The 17655-nt window shown below is 39.3% G+C and overlaps 1 protein-coding gene across 1 annotated transcript in view; it reads right to left on the bottom strand.

Moving 5' to 3' along the window:
* The window catches only part of UBE2H (ubiquitin conjugating enzyme E2 H), a 99943-nt gene that overhangs the window by 10434 nt on the left and 71854 nt on the right, over positions 1 to 17655 (bottom strand). The window contains exons 4-5 of the mRNA XM_082661516.1: positions 15050 to 15089; positions 13689 to 13741 (exon numbers count right to left, since the gene is read on the bottom strand). Coding sequence (XP_082517642.1) covers positions 13689 to 13741; positions 15050 to 15089 — 93 coding nt within the window. The remainder of the gene's footprint in view (positions 1 to 13688; positions 13742 to 15049; positions 15090 to 17655) is intronic.

Genomic DNA, 17655 nt, shown 5'->3' with positions numbered 1-17655 from the left:
ATCCTACAACACAATGCACAGGATAGCCCTTCACAACAAATAATTATCTGGGACCAAAATGTCAATAGTGCTGAGGTTGAGAAACCCTGGTCTAGATAAAAGGGGTCAGCAAACTTTTTCGTAAAGGGCCAGAGTAAATACTAATTTAGGCTTGGTGGGCCACATCTGGTCTGTCACAGCTACTCAACATTCAGCCCTGCCACTAGCACAGAAGCAGCCATAGATAATAGATAAACAGATGGGTGTGGCTGTGTTCCAATAAAACTACACACAAAATCAGGCAGCCAACGTTTGCTGACCTCTGCTCTAGAAAATCCTATGAGAAGCAGATCATCCTTGTCACTATAAGGTAAAAAAACTGAGCAGTCAAAAAAAACCTAGAGCTGCACTATTCCATAGAACTTTCTGCAATGATGATAATGATCTGCATCTGCTACCAATATGGTAGCCATGTGGCTACTGAGCACATGAAATATAGCTGGTTTGACTGTGAGGACTAAATCTTTCATCTTTAATTCTAATTAATTTAAATTTAAATAACTACATGTGGCTAGTAGATCCCATATTGGACCACTCAGGTCTACAGAGTGATATATGGACTGTGCTGGCTGTACTTCATGACAGCCAGCACAGTCCTATCCTCATGCACCAGATACTAACACAGAGCAGGTTTACCTTCAACCTCAAGTTAGGGACTTGGTATTACTGATAAGGCCAACTTTCCAAAGAACCACATTAAAGTAAAATTCCCATGTACCAGGAAACAAATGCAGAGATCCTTAATCAAAAAAGCAAAACAAAAATGATCTTCCAACATAACCCCAACCATCCATGGCAGGATTTTCACTGCTGTTTTACATATATATGTTTTAAAGGAAGCAACATATTTAACAAACCAATAACTATTCATGGTACAAAATCATTGAAACTATTTGTAAAGGCTAAGGGACAGAGAAAAATGCTTATGTTCTAATGCTGAATAGAGAAACTCTGTAAAATATTATGTTCTCTAGAATTACAATGATGTACACAGTATGATGCATAAAAATATTTTAAAAGTTATGCATAAGAATATTTTAAAAGTTATGTTGGACTTCCCTGGTGCTCCAGTGGTAAAGAATCTGCCTTCCAATGCAGGGAACACAGGTTCAATCCCTGGTCAGGGAACTAAGATCCCACATGCCGTGGGGCAACTAAGCCCGTGCACTGCAACTATCGAGCTTGAATGCCTCAACGAGAGAGCTCGTGTGCTGCAAACTACAAAGCCCATGCGCTCTGGAGCCCACACGCCACAACTAGAGAGAGAAAACCCGCAGGCCACAACTAGAGAGAAGCTCGAGTGCCACAACGAAGAGACCACGCACTGTAATGAAGGATCTCACAGGCCTCAATGAAGATCCTGTGTGCCCCAGCTAAGACCTGACATAGCCAAAAAAAAAAAAAAAAGGAAAAATTAAAAGTAAATAAAAATTTTAAGAAAGTTATGTCAAAGCAAAAGGCTTGTATTTTCACACTTCAAATGACACTTTACTTTTTTTGCCTTTAAAAATAGTATTTGCATATAAATGTGTCCTTTCTACTTTTGCATATGTTTGAAACATTTAATAAAACATGGAAAGTCTGAAAAAAATTTTCCTCTCTTTATCCTTAAGTGGGTGGGTTATCAAGGCAATGGTAGAAAATGCTAAAAGGTAAGCAAATTAAGAAGAAAAGGGGTGTGAACCCCAAGTTTTACAAACTGAACATGATCCCAAAGCAGAGTTACAGTAACACTAATAATAGTAACAGTAATAGTAATGGCAGCAAGAGTTTACACTTACACAGCCCTTACTACAAGCCAGGCCCTGTAAACACTTTACATATACACTCTTTTTTTTTTTTTTTTCCCGGTACGCGGGCCTCTCCCGTTGCGGAGCACAGGCTCCAGACGCGCAGGCCCAGCGGCCATGGCTCACGGGCCCAGCCGCTCTGCAGCACATGGGATCCTCCTGGACCGGGGCACGAACCCACGCCCCCTGCATCGGCAGGCGGACTCCCAACCACTGCGCCACCAGGGAAGCCCCTATATACACTCTTAATTTTACTACAGCCAATGAGGTAGGTACCATTACTATCTCCATTTTGCATATGGGGAAAATGAGGCACAGAGAGGTTAGGTAACTTGTCCAAGGGGCTGGGTTTCAAACCTGGGCTTATGCACTACACTGCTTCTGTTAGTGGATGAAAGGAACACTGTCTCAACCATGATGGCAAAAGCTCCCCACATCTCTGCATCAAACTGTATACCTTCAGAAATGGCCACCCTCCTCCCCAAAGTTTTTCTTTCTCACATGTTCAAGGCCAACAGGATGGTCTCTAAGCAGAGAATGTTCAGGAGTAAACTGGGGGCCTCTCCTGCCACATCAGCATTATTGGTGCTGCCCCCAAAAGATTAACAGCTGAATGTTCCTATCAAACAACAAAAAACTTGAAAAAAAAATAAAGTGCAGGTTTTAAGTTCAGAAGCACTTCAGGACTTGAGAAATATTGCAGACAACATGTCTCATAACTAGGTGTTTCATGTGTTCCAGGAAAAGATTTTATACCCCTCACCATTACTTTTAAGTTTTTCAAGCTACCAATAAGTGGCTTTGCCTATGTATTTGTTCCAAACAAATAAAAGAACCCTCAATTAAAAAAAAAAAAAAGAACCCTCAATTATTGGTTTCTCCTTTCCTGTGTCTACTGTCTTCCGACATCAACATACTTTTGATCCATTTTACAGATGTGCTGAGTCACACCTCTAAAACAGAAGAGCAGGAAAGGAAAAGTACGCAGCCCAGTTTTGGGTAAAGATGACAGCTTTTGAAGGCCAGGATGTTGTTGCCATGGCCATTTTAAAGCAGTAAAGTATTCCTGAAAGTGGCTAACAGAATGACTACCATTGAGAGGTTCCTCCCCAAAGAAATATCTCTCAAACATGCAGATGTGCACAAAATCTTCTTTCAAGATAAATATTCTAGCAGAAGAGACATAAACCATAAACCAAGAATGAAATAAAGATACTCATCTTTGGAAAAATCCATCATAATAAAATTTTTTCCCCCTAGAACTGTTAATAATATAAAACATCTATCAGTTCCAAAGTCTTTTAAAAAACACTGACCTTCCACTTTTTGGAAGGGAGAGAACCAGACATGGATCGCACAATCTAGAGATTACAGTCAGGTGCCCCCATTACTGGATACCTTAATTTTTTTTTTTTTTTTGCGGTACGCGGGCCTCTCACTGTTGTGGCCTCTCCCATTGCAGAGCACAGGCTCCGGACGCGCAGGCTCAGAGGCCATGGCTCACGGGCCCAGCCGCTCCGCGGCATGTGGGATCTTCCTGGACCGGGGCACGAACCCGTGTCCCCTGCATTGGCAGGCGGACTCTCAACCACTGCACCACCAGGGAAGCCCTGGATACCTTAATTTTTAAAGAAAGTCCCAAGAACCCTGATAAGTATGGTCTACCATGAGCAAACAGCTCTTACTTTTGCCTTGGACTAAATCAGCACTTACCAAAATGCAGTCCATTAGGACTGATTCTTCAACCTGATCTTACAGTATTAATGTTAACAATATTACAACACTCATAGTTCAGCTTAGGCACATAAACTAATCATTTATATCCATATTTAATTTTTAAAAACACTCAAATTATACTTATCTCTCATCAAAAGCAGCATTTACCCCACTCAGTCTACAGCAATGGTTCTTGGGCAAGTCTAGGTCCTGGTTGTTCGTCCATTAAAATTACCCACAGGGTTTTTCAAAATATGCATACCTACTCCAGGGCTTCTGATTTAGGATTGGTTAGCATTTGCATGTTTGTGATACGTGTGCAGAAATGCACTACCTACTCTACACACTCCTAACCCCAGAGACCAAATGGGAAGAGCTATGTGCTTGTGGGTTCTCTAGCTCAAGAAAATGTTTAGGTCTTGACAGCTAAGCTGCTGAAGAGGTTCTAATTTAGTAGCCCTCCCTGACCCTTTCATTGTCCTTTTTCTGCACACTGCTGTCACCATCATTCACTCCAGGTGGAGGTATTCCAAACTATAGGTAGGAAAGCAGGTCTCTTCCTCTCTGCATCTCAATTTCTTCATCTGCAAAAAGAGAATACTGCAGCTCCTTACAAGAAGAAATACACATTTCTAAAAATGACTATAAAATAGGCTTCAAACTACATCAAAGGACTAAAATATTAATACAAATATGCCATCTTCTCAGAAGAAATTTCAGCTACCTGTATCCCTCAAGGAATACTTATTAATAATTAAAATGAGTCACCCACACAAAAATGCACCAATTTTTTTTTTTTTTTTTTGGTCTGTGTCGGGTCTTCGTTGCTGTGCGCGGGCTTTCTCTAGTTGTGGCAAGCGGGGGGCTACTCTTCATTGCAGTGCGCGAGCTTCTCATTGCAGTGGCTTCTCTCATTGTGGAGCATGGGCTCTAGGCACGTGGGCTTCAGTAGTTGTGGCACTCGGGCTCAGTAGTTGTGGCTCGCGGGCTCTAGAACGCAGGCTCAGTAGTTGTGGCGCACGGGCTTAGTTGCTCCGTGGCATGTGGGATCTTCCCGGACCAGGGATCGAACCCGTGTCCCCTGCATTGGCAGGCGGATTCTCAACCACTGCACCATCAAGGACGCCCTGCACCAATTCCTAAAGTAAAGCCACCCTACTCCAGGTGACTCACAAAAAGATGGGTACATGGCTTAAAAGAGAAGACACTCAGGAGGGGATGAATCACATATCTCATGTTTTATTCTTGGCTGTTTATGAACCAGTGACCATAAGTTATTTCTTCTTCCTCTATTTCCTTTGAACATTAAAATGGAAACCTTTGTAAAGCATACTGCTATCTTCAGGTTAAAACCCTGTGGATGCCAAAGCTTGACTTGGTCAGCCCCATCAGGAACCACAATTACCAAGCCGGCAGTCTTCTCAGAGACTTGAACTTGCATAATCTTTGTTTGTTTTTCAGATTTAACACCCCAAATGCTGTGACTCAGAAAACACCACCATGGTACAGCACAGTCACGGCCAGGTACCACCAGCCATCATAGCCCTTCTCCCTTCTCCAATGCCACCTATCCTTCCCCCTTTTCTCACCCTACTCCTTGTTCCCCAGATATCCGAGGCCCTGGGTTCCTTCTTTTTAAAGCCAAACAAACAAAAAACATACAGAAAAACTTGTTTGGAAAGACATCAGCCACTTGCTCAGCAATGTGAATTCTGTGGTCTTTGTATTAATACAGAGTGTATTTTATACTCTTACTCCAGGAAGCTCATCATCTCACAATTTTAAAGAAATAAGTCTATGCTGATAACTAGCAAATCCTTCTAATTGGTCCTTTACATTTCTGGTCTTAAACATGCCTAAAATTATTTCCCTGAAAACCTATTCCTTTCTCCTAAAACCTAGATCGACGGCTCCAAACCTCCGGAAGGACCTTGGTTAGGCCTTCCTCCTTTATTCCATGTACTCAGTCAATTTCCCAGACTCACTATTAATCCTAGTGAAATGCCTCTAGTTCCTCTTCTGTTTCCACTGGCATGTAACTACATCAAGCCCAATGTATCTTTCTAGACCTGGATTAGGACAACCATCTCTGGATGGCCTTCCAGCCTCCAAACTCTTACCTTTGGAAGCAGAAAACACTTCCTTAAAACACTCAGGTCATTTCCCATCAAGAGCAAGTTCCTTTTCTTTTCCTACAAAACTTCGTACTCCAGAAGCATGCTATCCAAACAAACTTACACTTTACTGACCTTCTCCCTCCTGGAGGACTCCTGGCTTCCAAAGCTCAGAATCACTGAGTTAGCCATGACTCCTTAAGGTATTTAACTGTTTTGTAATTCAATAGGGAGCAGGGCTAAAAGGAGAGGAAGAAAGGAAAAGTCCTGCTCACAATCAGAGAGGTAAAAAGCTGGGTAAAAACCCACAAGAAGTAGATTCTAGTGAACCAGAACCAATGACTATGACCTCCTCTTTCCATGGCTTTTGGCCATTATAGTTGAAGCTGATGGCTAAATAAGTTGAGATCACCTGGGAATTAAAACCATGTTATCCGGGGCTTCCCTGGTGGCACAGTGGTTGAGAATCCGCCTGCCAATGCAGGGGACACAGGTTCGATCCCTGGTCCAGGAAGATCCCACATGCCGCGGAGCAACTCAGCTTGTGCGCCACAACTACTGAGCCTGTGCTCTAGAGTCCGTGAACCACAACTACTGAGCCCACGTGACGCAACTACTGAAGCCTGTGCACCTAGAGCCCGTGCTCCATAACAAGAGAAGCCACCGCAATGAGAAGCCCGCGCACCGCAACGAAGAGTAGCCCCTGCTCACCGCAACTAGAGAAAGCCCGCGCGCAGCAACCAAGACCCAACTCAGCCAAAAATACAATAATTTTAAAAAACCAAACAAACCCATGCTATCCTTGATTTGCTAGAGAAAATCATCAGCTGACCTTTCAAAATCCCATTGATTGACTTTGCTCATCTTATAAGGAACTGTAATTAATTCATCATATTGCTAAGCAAGCCATGAATTTATAGTTACATGTTCAAAATAAAAACAATCATAAAATTCCATTTCATTTGCTCAAGGTTTTTTTTTTTGTCCTTTTTTTTGGGGGGTGGTGGTATCTAACTATATGTATGAAAACACACTGACATATATGTGGTCAAAGTTTACAAGACTGAAAGAGGACAAATAAAATTTCCAGATTTCTTCAGGTTATCTAAGAATTTTGGGTTAATTAATAGATCTTTTCTACTCTTGTCAGCTCTTAAGAAGTTGCACTATTAATGATTAATTTGAGTCTTTTACTTTAATTTTCTTCTGCTTGTAGTCTGTGAATACTAAAAACAGTGAAATTCTACCCCCTAAAAGGAGGAGGAGCCAGAAACCTATACCTCTCTTCAGCTGAAGGATCAGCATTGCATATAGTCAAGCAGTTGTTATGTATGAAAGACTGAGTAAGCAGTGGGCCCTAAAAGGTGACAGACATCCCCTAGAGGAAAACCTCAATAAAGCCAATTAGGAGGAATGCCTTCAGATAGGCAGGTAGATTTGAAAAAAGAAATGGCCTTGAGATTAAATATTCTCTTACTAGCTGTTTGAGGGCACACATGTGGCAAGCTGAAGCAGAACACCACAAAGACTTGTGTGGTGCTGTGACACAGAACCAGCTGGCCACTGAATGCTAACATGCTTTAATGGAATAATACATATAGCAAACCAGTATCCCAGATGATATATTCAAGAATGTGTCCAATCACTTAACTGAGAGGGTCTTCTGTGTGGATAAAATATACAAAGAGTGTGAAACTCATTAGATGTACACGTGATCTCGTGTTAGTCCATGCGGATCTTTTAAAGATAGAATAAAAGTCTCATGAAGAGGGTCATGCATGCAAAAAACAAAACTCTTCTCTCCTCACACCTCTTAAAAAAGAGAGAGAGCAATCATCAGGAATTAATAAGAATCAGCAAACACTTGAAGAATTTTTGCAATATTCCTGAGAGATATACTTAATCTCACTACACTACCATTACACTTTTTTAAGTATTCCAAGCTAAAAACAGGTATTCCTGTTGTATGTGGGAAAGAGCAATGTCAAAGACATAGGGTACTAATTAAAACTTGGTGGAATACCAGATATATCCTAACTGCCAGACCACCAGGTCACCAACCAGAGGTGTGTAGTTTTATAACATGGAACGTTTTAAAGCATTCCACTGTCTTAGAAAATCATCTTCCATCCATTGCCTAATTGCAACTCCCTCTCCACAATGTATTTAAACCGTAGAGATCTGCAGAAGGAAATGAATGCTACTACATAGATCAGAATGAAGAAAACAGACTTTTGTTCACCAAAAAACATTCCCCTTGTTGCCATGTCGATCTCAAAACACTTCCCACCTTACTTAGGTGTTCTTGAGAGGGCAATTCATCCTGGTTTAAACCTGGTATGACCCTGCTTACCTTAAAAGATTGCAAGCTAAAACACGGTAGTAGGATTTGTTATTACCCTTCTAGAAATGAGGGCAGTTAATGTATAATTAGCTAGTTGGGTATTCTTACAGTCATACTAAAACTCATTATTAAAGTTTTAAATTACTAGGCAATAATTTAGTTTGTCTTTAATGTCAGAAAAGAACAAGATAACTTCATGCAATTATAAGATAAATGACCATGCATGGGGAAAGACTTTACCTAGACACAGTGATCACAAGCAAATGAAGACAAAACAAATCCATAAAATCACAATGGAGCCCTGAAGCTACAGCCCCAAAGAAAGAAAAACATGGCTGTGGCTGTCTTTCAGGACCGTAGCCTGGCTCATATCCCACGATGCACAAAGCCTGGACCACTCCATGGTTCTAATGCTGACTGTCAGTGAATGTGGTGTTTTTAACGAATTTCTGCTAGGTTGTTCAACCCAAGAAAGCCCCATTTTTCTATGTATAGCTAATTAAACTCCTGGGGCACATGCCAACACCAAATCTAAATATTTACAAGCAGACAAAGGAGGTGGATCATGGAGCTAGCATTGTGGAAACCATCAAATCCAAAACTCAGCATATTTCTTCTTTATCTACTACAGCTGACCTTTCTCCATAGTACTAGAAAGAAACTGCTCTACCTGGGTCTGTCTAGGAGACTCATAATGACATCCAGCTGTTCCAAAAGCAGGATGATGTTTGTGATTCCAGCATGGATGGATCAATACTGAGTTCTCAAGCCTGTTGAAACAGTGGTTGCTGGCCACTCAATCATCCATGCAGATAGATAAATGTATCTCTTATCTCTGCAACTATACTAAAATGTCTAGAAACATAGCTAGCAAACACTCATGCAGCATAAAGCATTATTTTAAGATAAAGTTACCCTCAGCCAAAATTTGAGTTGTTTGGAAAGATTCACAGGCTACCTGACTGAAAAGAGGTATGTAATAACAATGTACTTCCAACACGAAAAGGCTTAAATTCATTTAGCCGCTCAAAATCATTAGGTTACAGCATAGTACTATTAAGTAAATTTATGATTTAAAATTTTTCTAAATGCCTAGTAAAAAGAAGCACTGTTTCTCCTAATTCTAATCCCAAAGTTCCTGAAGCATTCCTTTTGTTGTAGTCAAACTCATTTGTCTGTTACTGACCGCCCCCCCCCAAATGACTCTAGGGGAAATAAGTTCCCAAATGTTGATTTTTCTCACCAGCAAAATAAGAGAACTATCCAGTCCATTGGCTAGCAACCCTAAAGGTGAGAATAAAATTATTTTTAAATTTTTATTTATTTATTTATTTATTTATGCGGTACGCGGGCCTCTCACCGTTGCGGCCTCTCCCGTTGTGGAGCACAGGCTCCCGATGCGCAGGCTCAGCGGCCATGGCTCACGGGCCCAGCCGCTCCGCGGCATGTGGGATCTTCCCGGACCGGGGCACGAACCCGTGTCCCCCGCATCGGCAGGTGGACTCTCAACCACTGCGCCACCAGGGAAGCCCAGAATAAAATTATAAACTGCCCAATTTTATATGAAAATTGTCTTCTACATTACTTGTCCACAACTTAGTCCACAAATAAGTAATTTACCAAGTCAGTCAAGAAATGAGTAAAACGAAAGTCGGAGAGAGAAACACAATTTACGAGGGTCAAGTATGCATGGCTCAGAATGGCGGGAGGGAAACTGAAGCTGTACTGCAGTGAAGGCACCTGAGCTTCCAGGAGTGTGGGGTGAAAACACAACTATGGATAAAATATATTTGAGTAAAAAGGAAAACAGAAAACAAGCTACCTATGGCTTAATGAATTTTCCTTTCATCAGTCTTTAAAATTACAGTTGTTTTTGAAATTGAAATCCAGATCCCCTTGGCTGAATTTTAAGTTTTCCAGAGCTTTTATCATTCCTGTCTGGAAGAGCACGAAGGGATGTAAAAAAAAAAAAAAAAAAGATGCCATCATACAGGAAGCCAAAATGAATCAATTCTGTGATGGCATCTGCTACTTTCCTTTTAATGTCACAAAGAGTAACAATAGTAACTTCAAACTCAATAGATAGCTTCATATTGATGACAAGCTTCTTTACAAAATTAACCACTATAATATGCTCTCTTTCAAGATTAAATATAAAATTTTAAATTACTGGGTGATTAAACTACAATTATACCAATTTTGAGCTTCTGAATGAACAAACTGCATGTACACTTGGCAAAGGAAAACAGGAGAAGAACAGAGGCAAGGAGTCAAATGGGCTGCCAGAAATCAATTTTCTTTTGTGGAGTTGGTGAGGGGTGGTGGAGGAATAAACATAAACATTGTTTATTATCAGGTTATGATGAGTATAAATCTGAATTTCATCTGGGAATTGCTGTTATAATAAAAATATGTATATCTATTGCACAGTACATGCATGCCCTGGGGCAAAGATAATTGCAGGAAATTTCACAAGTAACTCCTTGCTCCTTACCATATTATATAGTAGAGTTGAAACAAGTTTTGGTTACCAAGCTAAGCCTTTTGCTTTTCAGTTGAATATCTGTGTTAACTTGCCAACTTTCTCCTATTAGTTGTTTCGTATTAAGTTAGATTTGTTTTTGTCCTTTGAACTAAAATTCAAGAATCACAGCAGGAAATTGAGTGATTCAAAATTCACCAATGACGAAACTAACCTTCAATGCCGGAGGGTTTAGCAGCTTGTAATAAAAATTCAGTTTAGATCTCAAGATCAGATAAGTCTAAAAGAAACTTCAAGGTCATCTAAACCAACCCTTTCTACCAGTACTTTCATATAGATTGTATTTACCTGCTCCTAAATCTTTCCATGAAAGAAATGTTGAATTTTCTTGAGGAATAGTTCGGACTTGAGAAAAATGTCAAAACAGTTTTCCCATGCTGAGTATAATTTTGACTATACTATAAAAATATTTTCTTCCTGCTTTCCTACACTTACCTGTTAGTGTGTTCATGTTCTTGTATTATGGAACACTTAGTGGTAACTTGTACACATGTAATACAGAAATCAAAATTCACTTTCATCAATGTGGTTTAATTCTTGTTACTTACTAAATGCTTTGCAAGGTAATACAAGAACATATTCTAACATTTTATAGATGTGATGAAACCTTAAGTCACGCTGGCCTGTTGCTTGAAAGTCTATTCTGAACCTCATACACCTGCTGGCAGGAATGTTAACATGGTACCACCTGGGAAAATAGTTCCTCAAATGGTTAAACAAAGTCACCGTATCTCCGAGCAATTCTACCCCCAGGTACATACCCAAGAGAAATGAAAACATATGTCCACAGAGAAACCTGTGCACAAATATTTATAGAGGCATTATTCATAATAGCTAAAAGGTGTAAACAACCCAAATGTCTATCATCTGACAAATAAAAATGGTATCTGTAGACTAGAGTATTATTTGGCCATAAAAAGGAATGAAGTACTGATACATGCTACAACATAGATGAATCTTGAAAACATTATATGAAGTAAAAAAGTTAGTTACAAAACACCACATATAGTATAATTCCATTTACAAGAAATGTCCAGAATAGGCAAATCTATACAAACAACAAGAAGGTTGGTTATTGCCTCGGGCTGGGGGATGGGGCTGGGAAATGAGGGGATGATAGCTAAAGGGTACAGGGTTTCCTTTTGAGGTGATAAAAATATTCTATGATAAAAATGTGGGAATGGTTGTAAATAACTGTGAATATACTAAAAACTATCATCAAATTACACTCTTTAAATGGGTGTATTTTATGTATGTGAGTTATAATTCGATAAAACTGTTATTTAAAAAAAATCTGTTCTGAGATGTGAGGTACTTGACAATCAGCAAACCTCTTCCACAAAGCTCTTCTGGTCAGTAGTAAAAGAATTAGTTAAACTAAAGTCCAATTTACTTTATTGTCATTGGAACCAGCTTGCAGCATTTAGTTATGTATATTTCTACAATGTGAATGCAGTTTAAGAAAATACATTATTACATCAGATATTCCAGGCAACCTGCCACAAGACATTTTTACCGAAAAACCATCTTAAAAGGAATCCCTTTAACCAACCTCAGTGTATATGTCCCTTTCTTGTTGCCTCATCTCCTTATAAGCTGCTGTTTCCCTAAAACTCTCATGTTAAACAGTACTGGGCATGATTAATTCACTTATTAATTCAACAAATATGTGAACCCTCATTGTACATGGGCTACTGCTTTAGGCACTTGTACATATGTACACGCACACATGCACGCATGCGCACACATGAGACAAAGTCCCTGATCTTGTGGAGCTTACAATCTGATAGGACAAGATAAACAATAAATAAATTTTAAGGTTTTTAAATAGGGTGCTGTGCTATGGAGGGGCGTTATTTCAGATCAAGTGGCCAGGAAATGAGGCTTCTCTAAGGAAGCATGTTTGAGATGATAAAAGAAGGTGCCAGCTACACAAAGATCAGGGAGGATAACTCCAGGCAGAGGAAATAACTCTTGAAGGAATTAGGAGGAGGAAAAAAAAAAAAAAAGGATTAACTGTGTGCTGCTGGTGACCAACCTCTGTGATTCTTATCACCATCCTAGTACAAACAAGGTGACTTGCAGATGGTGGCTGGAATAAGGGGTCTTATGTACCTTAAGACCGCTAAAAGGTCTCACAACTCTCCAACAAGGGGAGGCCGTCTCTAGGTAACCCCAGCCTGAAGTGATCTTTCCCGCTCTGCACCTCTCAGCAAGTGTTTGTTGTCTGTACCACTCATTCTTACAAACACATTGGTGCGAGGCACCCTGCTAGGAGTGCCAGGACTTAAACACAAATCAGACCAGCACCCTGACAGCCCTTAGGGCAGGAAATAATCCAGTAGCACAGAAAATGTAGGCACAGACAACAAACACAAGGTAGAAAGTAAAAGCAGGCCACAAAAAAAGAGCTATAAAATTTAGGCCTGTCCAGAGATTACTTCCAGCTGGAGCATCAGGGGAAGCTTCACGAGGTGGGTGCACGAGAAGAGGGAGAGTCTGTGAAGCCTGAGAACTTGGACATGTGGGGAGAACAGATTGATTTGTTGTATCCCTAATAAACTTTAAATATATTTAAAAATACTTTTAGCTCCCCAAGCAAGTTACAAGGCCTGATAAGGCTTCTCTCTCTCTGTGATCTCAATTTACATGCTGATTCACTGTAAGAGATCATATGTCAATTTCAGCACTGAAGGTAAGGCTAAATTATTCTTTGCTTCATAACAAAGTTTTCACCTTTGAAACAGATGATGATCCCCCAAACCTCTTAATACACCATCTCATTGCAAAGGGACATTCCTAAGAGTTTTTCCAAAACTAAAAGGCATTACAGATAAACATGTATACAATGTGCTTCAGAATAACACATATATAAAATGTCTGCGTATGTATTTGTGTGTCTGCATATGTGTAACACTGTACATTAATTTCAGAATCTTACAAGATAATTTCAAACTTCCACTGCTAAACCAAAGTCTGTACTCATGAGAAAACGTTTTTTTCACTGATTAAACTTTCCCACCGGCTTTCAAAATCCTTTCCCATTCCCAACAAAACATTTTAAACCAGAGAAGAAAATCCAAACAACATTTTTTTAGGCAGTGTCTCAACATCTCTAAAAAATATTCCATGGCCAAACTCACCATACAGAGCTGTCCAAGTTTGATTAATTACATCTAGACACACAGTTCCTGACCTGAAACAGATGGAAAGAATGGCATTTTTAAAAAAATTAGAAAGTTAGCTGCATGTATTTGGCAACTAGTTTAATCATCAGGAAAAATATTTTTAATAGATTAAAAAAAAAAAACCAAAGAATCCCAATTGGGGAAAACATGATGAGGAGCAGAATATACACAAAGTCTTGTGTCTACTTACAGATTGAAAGGGAAAACCAGTAACTATACAATGGAGAAACCAGACAACACCTTAACCATGTGATGAGAATTACCATTGGTTATCAGGGCAGACAAACTTGTGTGCCTCCAAAAAGGATACCCTGAGGAGGACACAATCTCACTTTTTGGTTTTCTGGCCTTAAGAGCATACTCTGAACCTAATTATAAGGAAAAATCAGACAAATCCAAACTAAGGGACAGTATGAAATAACTGGTCTTTATTCCTTAAAAATGTCAATTTTATAAAAAGCTGAGGAATGGTTTCAGATTGAAGTAGTTTAAAGAAACATGACAACTAAATGCAGTAGATGATACTGGACTGGATCCTTTAATGAATGAAAAAAAAAAGTGCTAAAAAGTCCATTACCAGAATATGGCAGTAGATGAAAAAGTACTGCATTAATATGTAATTCCTGAATCTGACAACTATACTGCAGTTATATAAGAGAACATCCTTGTTAAGATGAATGATACATGAAAGTATTAAAGGACCATGGGGCATGATGTATATATGTACATACAACCTCTCAGAGTTCAGAATACTTCATATGTATGCACGTGTGTGCGTGTGTGTAATATCAAAATTTAGTGCCATGACAAGGAAAAACTGCAGGACAAATAGTATTCTAAATAGCACTGGAAGTATAAAATAGGAGGCACTGATATCACATTTTAAAATATCACTAATAAAATATTAGAAGGAAAGAAAGGGATAATTAAGATTCATTAACTGTTTGCTTTACTCTCAAGGACTGAGAAATACTTTAAGGGCTGAAAATAATATAATCTGTACACTGAAGACAGATCTCTGGACAGTGTCTATACAAAGAGAACAGAGATATGGAATATTACAAATGTTAGCTGGATATCAAGGGAAATGAAAGACCCATTCATGACAGTGGAAAAAACCAAGCAGTCCAATAGTGGACCCTGAACTAAGGTGTAATATCGTAGTCCTGGATTCTATAATGGAAGTGACCATTCTTACAGTCCGATCTGTTGTTAAAATCCAAAAAGATAATTGAGGTTTTTTTAATAACAGAGAGATGAACTCTAACCAAGAGCAGCTGCTGCTAAGATTTAAACATTTTTAAACAGTTACTTACGCTTCATCAATGTTGGGATGGAAAATTTTATTCATGAATCCTGTAAAAAGAGATGTTAATTAGCAGCAAAAAGTATCCAGAGAACAATTAGTTTAAAAGTATTTCAGTACGGAAACAATTTCAGTATTAGGATAACTCATTACTTTCAATCTTAGATCTTTGGTTACTGGTAAGACTATATTCTCCTGAATGTGTCAATTACTTAAAATACATCAGAGTTCTACTAATCAAATGAGCAAACTCTGAGAGCAATGCAGCTTCTAATACAAAATAATCATTACAAGAAATTATTTTCTGAGCTATGAAGGTACTTGCCAAGAAAATTTATAGTACTAAATGGTTTATAACTAGTGCCATGATAAAAGTTAAGAAAGCTATTCTGACTTTCCTCCCCAAAGTTTTATTGTTCAATCACTAAATGTGGAGGTTCTGCATTTGAACTTCTCCTTCCGAAGCTCAGTTACTCGTATCATTGTGCTACACCGTGTGCGGAACATGAATGAAGCTGCTGAAATGCTAAAGGAGTACTGCTTCCAAACCGCAAAGGATTTCATAAGAACAGTGACCAAAGTATTTCCTTTAACTTTAGTCTACTCATTCCAGGAAACCCAGTTTTGATTAAAATTGGGGCAACCAAGAAATTAGGCAAGGTGTTTAAAAAAATTCTGTAAGATGGCTGTTATCTGTCAGGGATTCAAATTTTTTGATTTATTCCTAGAAAAACAAGTATGTATAGACTTTTAAACAAATATATTGATATTTAAATTCCAAAAAGAAATTATTTTCTAACTCAAAACCAGTGAGTTAATCAGTTTGTATACAAGCAAATGACAGTATTCTAAAGCAGAGATCCACTGTCAAAGCCCTCATTTTGTCATCCTTATCGCCTTACTTCCTTTTTTAAATTTAATTTTATTTATTTATTTTTTGGCCGTGCCACACGGCATGCGGGATCTTAGTTCCCTGACTAGGGACTGAACCCGTGCCCCCTGTGATGCAAGCACGGAGTCTTAAGCACTGGACCGCCAGGGAAGTCCCCTTACTTCCTTTTTAGACTTCCTTATTCCGTACCCTCCTTTCAATAAATTGAAGTTCCTTATTAAGTGGCTATCACCACGTCCCAATCCCACCCTCCCTCACCCCACCCCCACCTTACATGTTCTCTTTCATTCATTCAAAATATATCTGGTCAACATCTGTGTGTCAGGCACTGTGCTTATTTAGGGTACAAAACCAAATAAAGACAGTACTCTATTCTCGAGGAGGTCACTGGAGCAATGGGACAAGACACACAAAGAAATAATGCAGTGTGCAAAAAGAGGCGACAGGGGGCTTCCCTGGTGGCGCAGTGGTTGAGAATCTGCCTGCTAATGCAGGGGACAAGGGTTTGAGCCCTGGTCTGGGAAGATCCCACATGCTGCGGAGCAACTAGGCCCGTGAGCCACAACTACTGAGCCTGCGCGTCTGGAGCGTGTGCTCCACAAGAAGAGAGGCCGCAATAGTGAGAGGTCTGCGCATCACGATGAAGAGTGGCCCCCGCTTGCCACAACGAGAGAAAGCCCTCGCACAGAAATGAAGACCCAACACAGCCAAAAAAAAAAAAAAAAAAAAAAAAGCCAAGCATTTGAAGCCCTTTAAAAAAAAAAGAGGTGACAGGGGAAGCATGTATGAGGAGAGGAAGATGTCAGGAAAGATGCAGACAAGTGGCATCAAAGGAAGATCCTCAAGGATGAGGTGTGACAGAGGTCATCTCCAAAAAGCTAAGAAACTTCTCTAGACTTAGAAAACGGGGATGAGACTATATGAAATCCCAGACATTCCAATCCTCACGTGCTCTAGCCACTCCAAGTACTAATCATGCTTCCAATTTTTGGTTTTTAATCTTTTGTGTTGAAATAGCTTAATGTTTTATTTACTACTATCAAGAGAGCCCATGCAATGTTTAAATGACTCTGATGCAAAAAGATTTGTGTCCAATTACCATTTCACATTCATTTTTCATTCAAGATGTTTCAAAGTCTAGATGTACAAGGTATGTGTTTATGAGGCGATTATACTAAGCCAATTGAAATGTTCATGCCTTAATGTTGAGAAAAAAAAGAAGAATAAAAATTCTATCGAACCTCAGAAAAACACTAATACATGTGTCCAAGAAGGCCTACGAGGATATCTGTTGCAGCAGTGTTTATAAAAGCCAAGAACCAAGTTCAACCCCATCAACAAGGGATGGGAGAGACTGTAGTACATATTTATACTGGGAGTCCTATACAGCCAAGGTAGTGAACTAGGTCAGTATGTATAGAGCCAAAGCTGAGGGGAAACAAAAAAGTTGCAGGATGATATATTTACAGCATGATACCATTTACATAAACTAAAACAAAGCAACACTACATATTCTCTATGGTAACGAGTACAGAAAACTGTATTGGACCAACATATACCAAATTTATAAGAGTATTTTAGTGAGGGTGCAGGGCCAAGGTCATGATGGGAATAGGTAACAGAATGAGGAATGGTGATTAAAGATGAATTTATCTGTAAAACTATATTCCTTTAAAAAAGAGCTAGCTCTTGCTTCGGCAGCTCACATACTAAAAAGATATATG

The sequence above is a fragment of the Grampus griseus genome (assembly GCF_964374135.1).
Source record: "Grampus griseus genome assembly, chromosome: 9".
NCBI lineage: Eukaryota > Metazoa > Chordata > Mammalia > Artiodactyla > Delphinidae > Grampus > Grampus griseus.
This window is presented reverse-complemented; position numbering and strand designations above follow the sequence as displayed.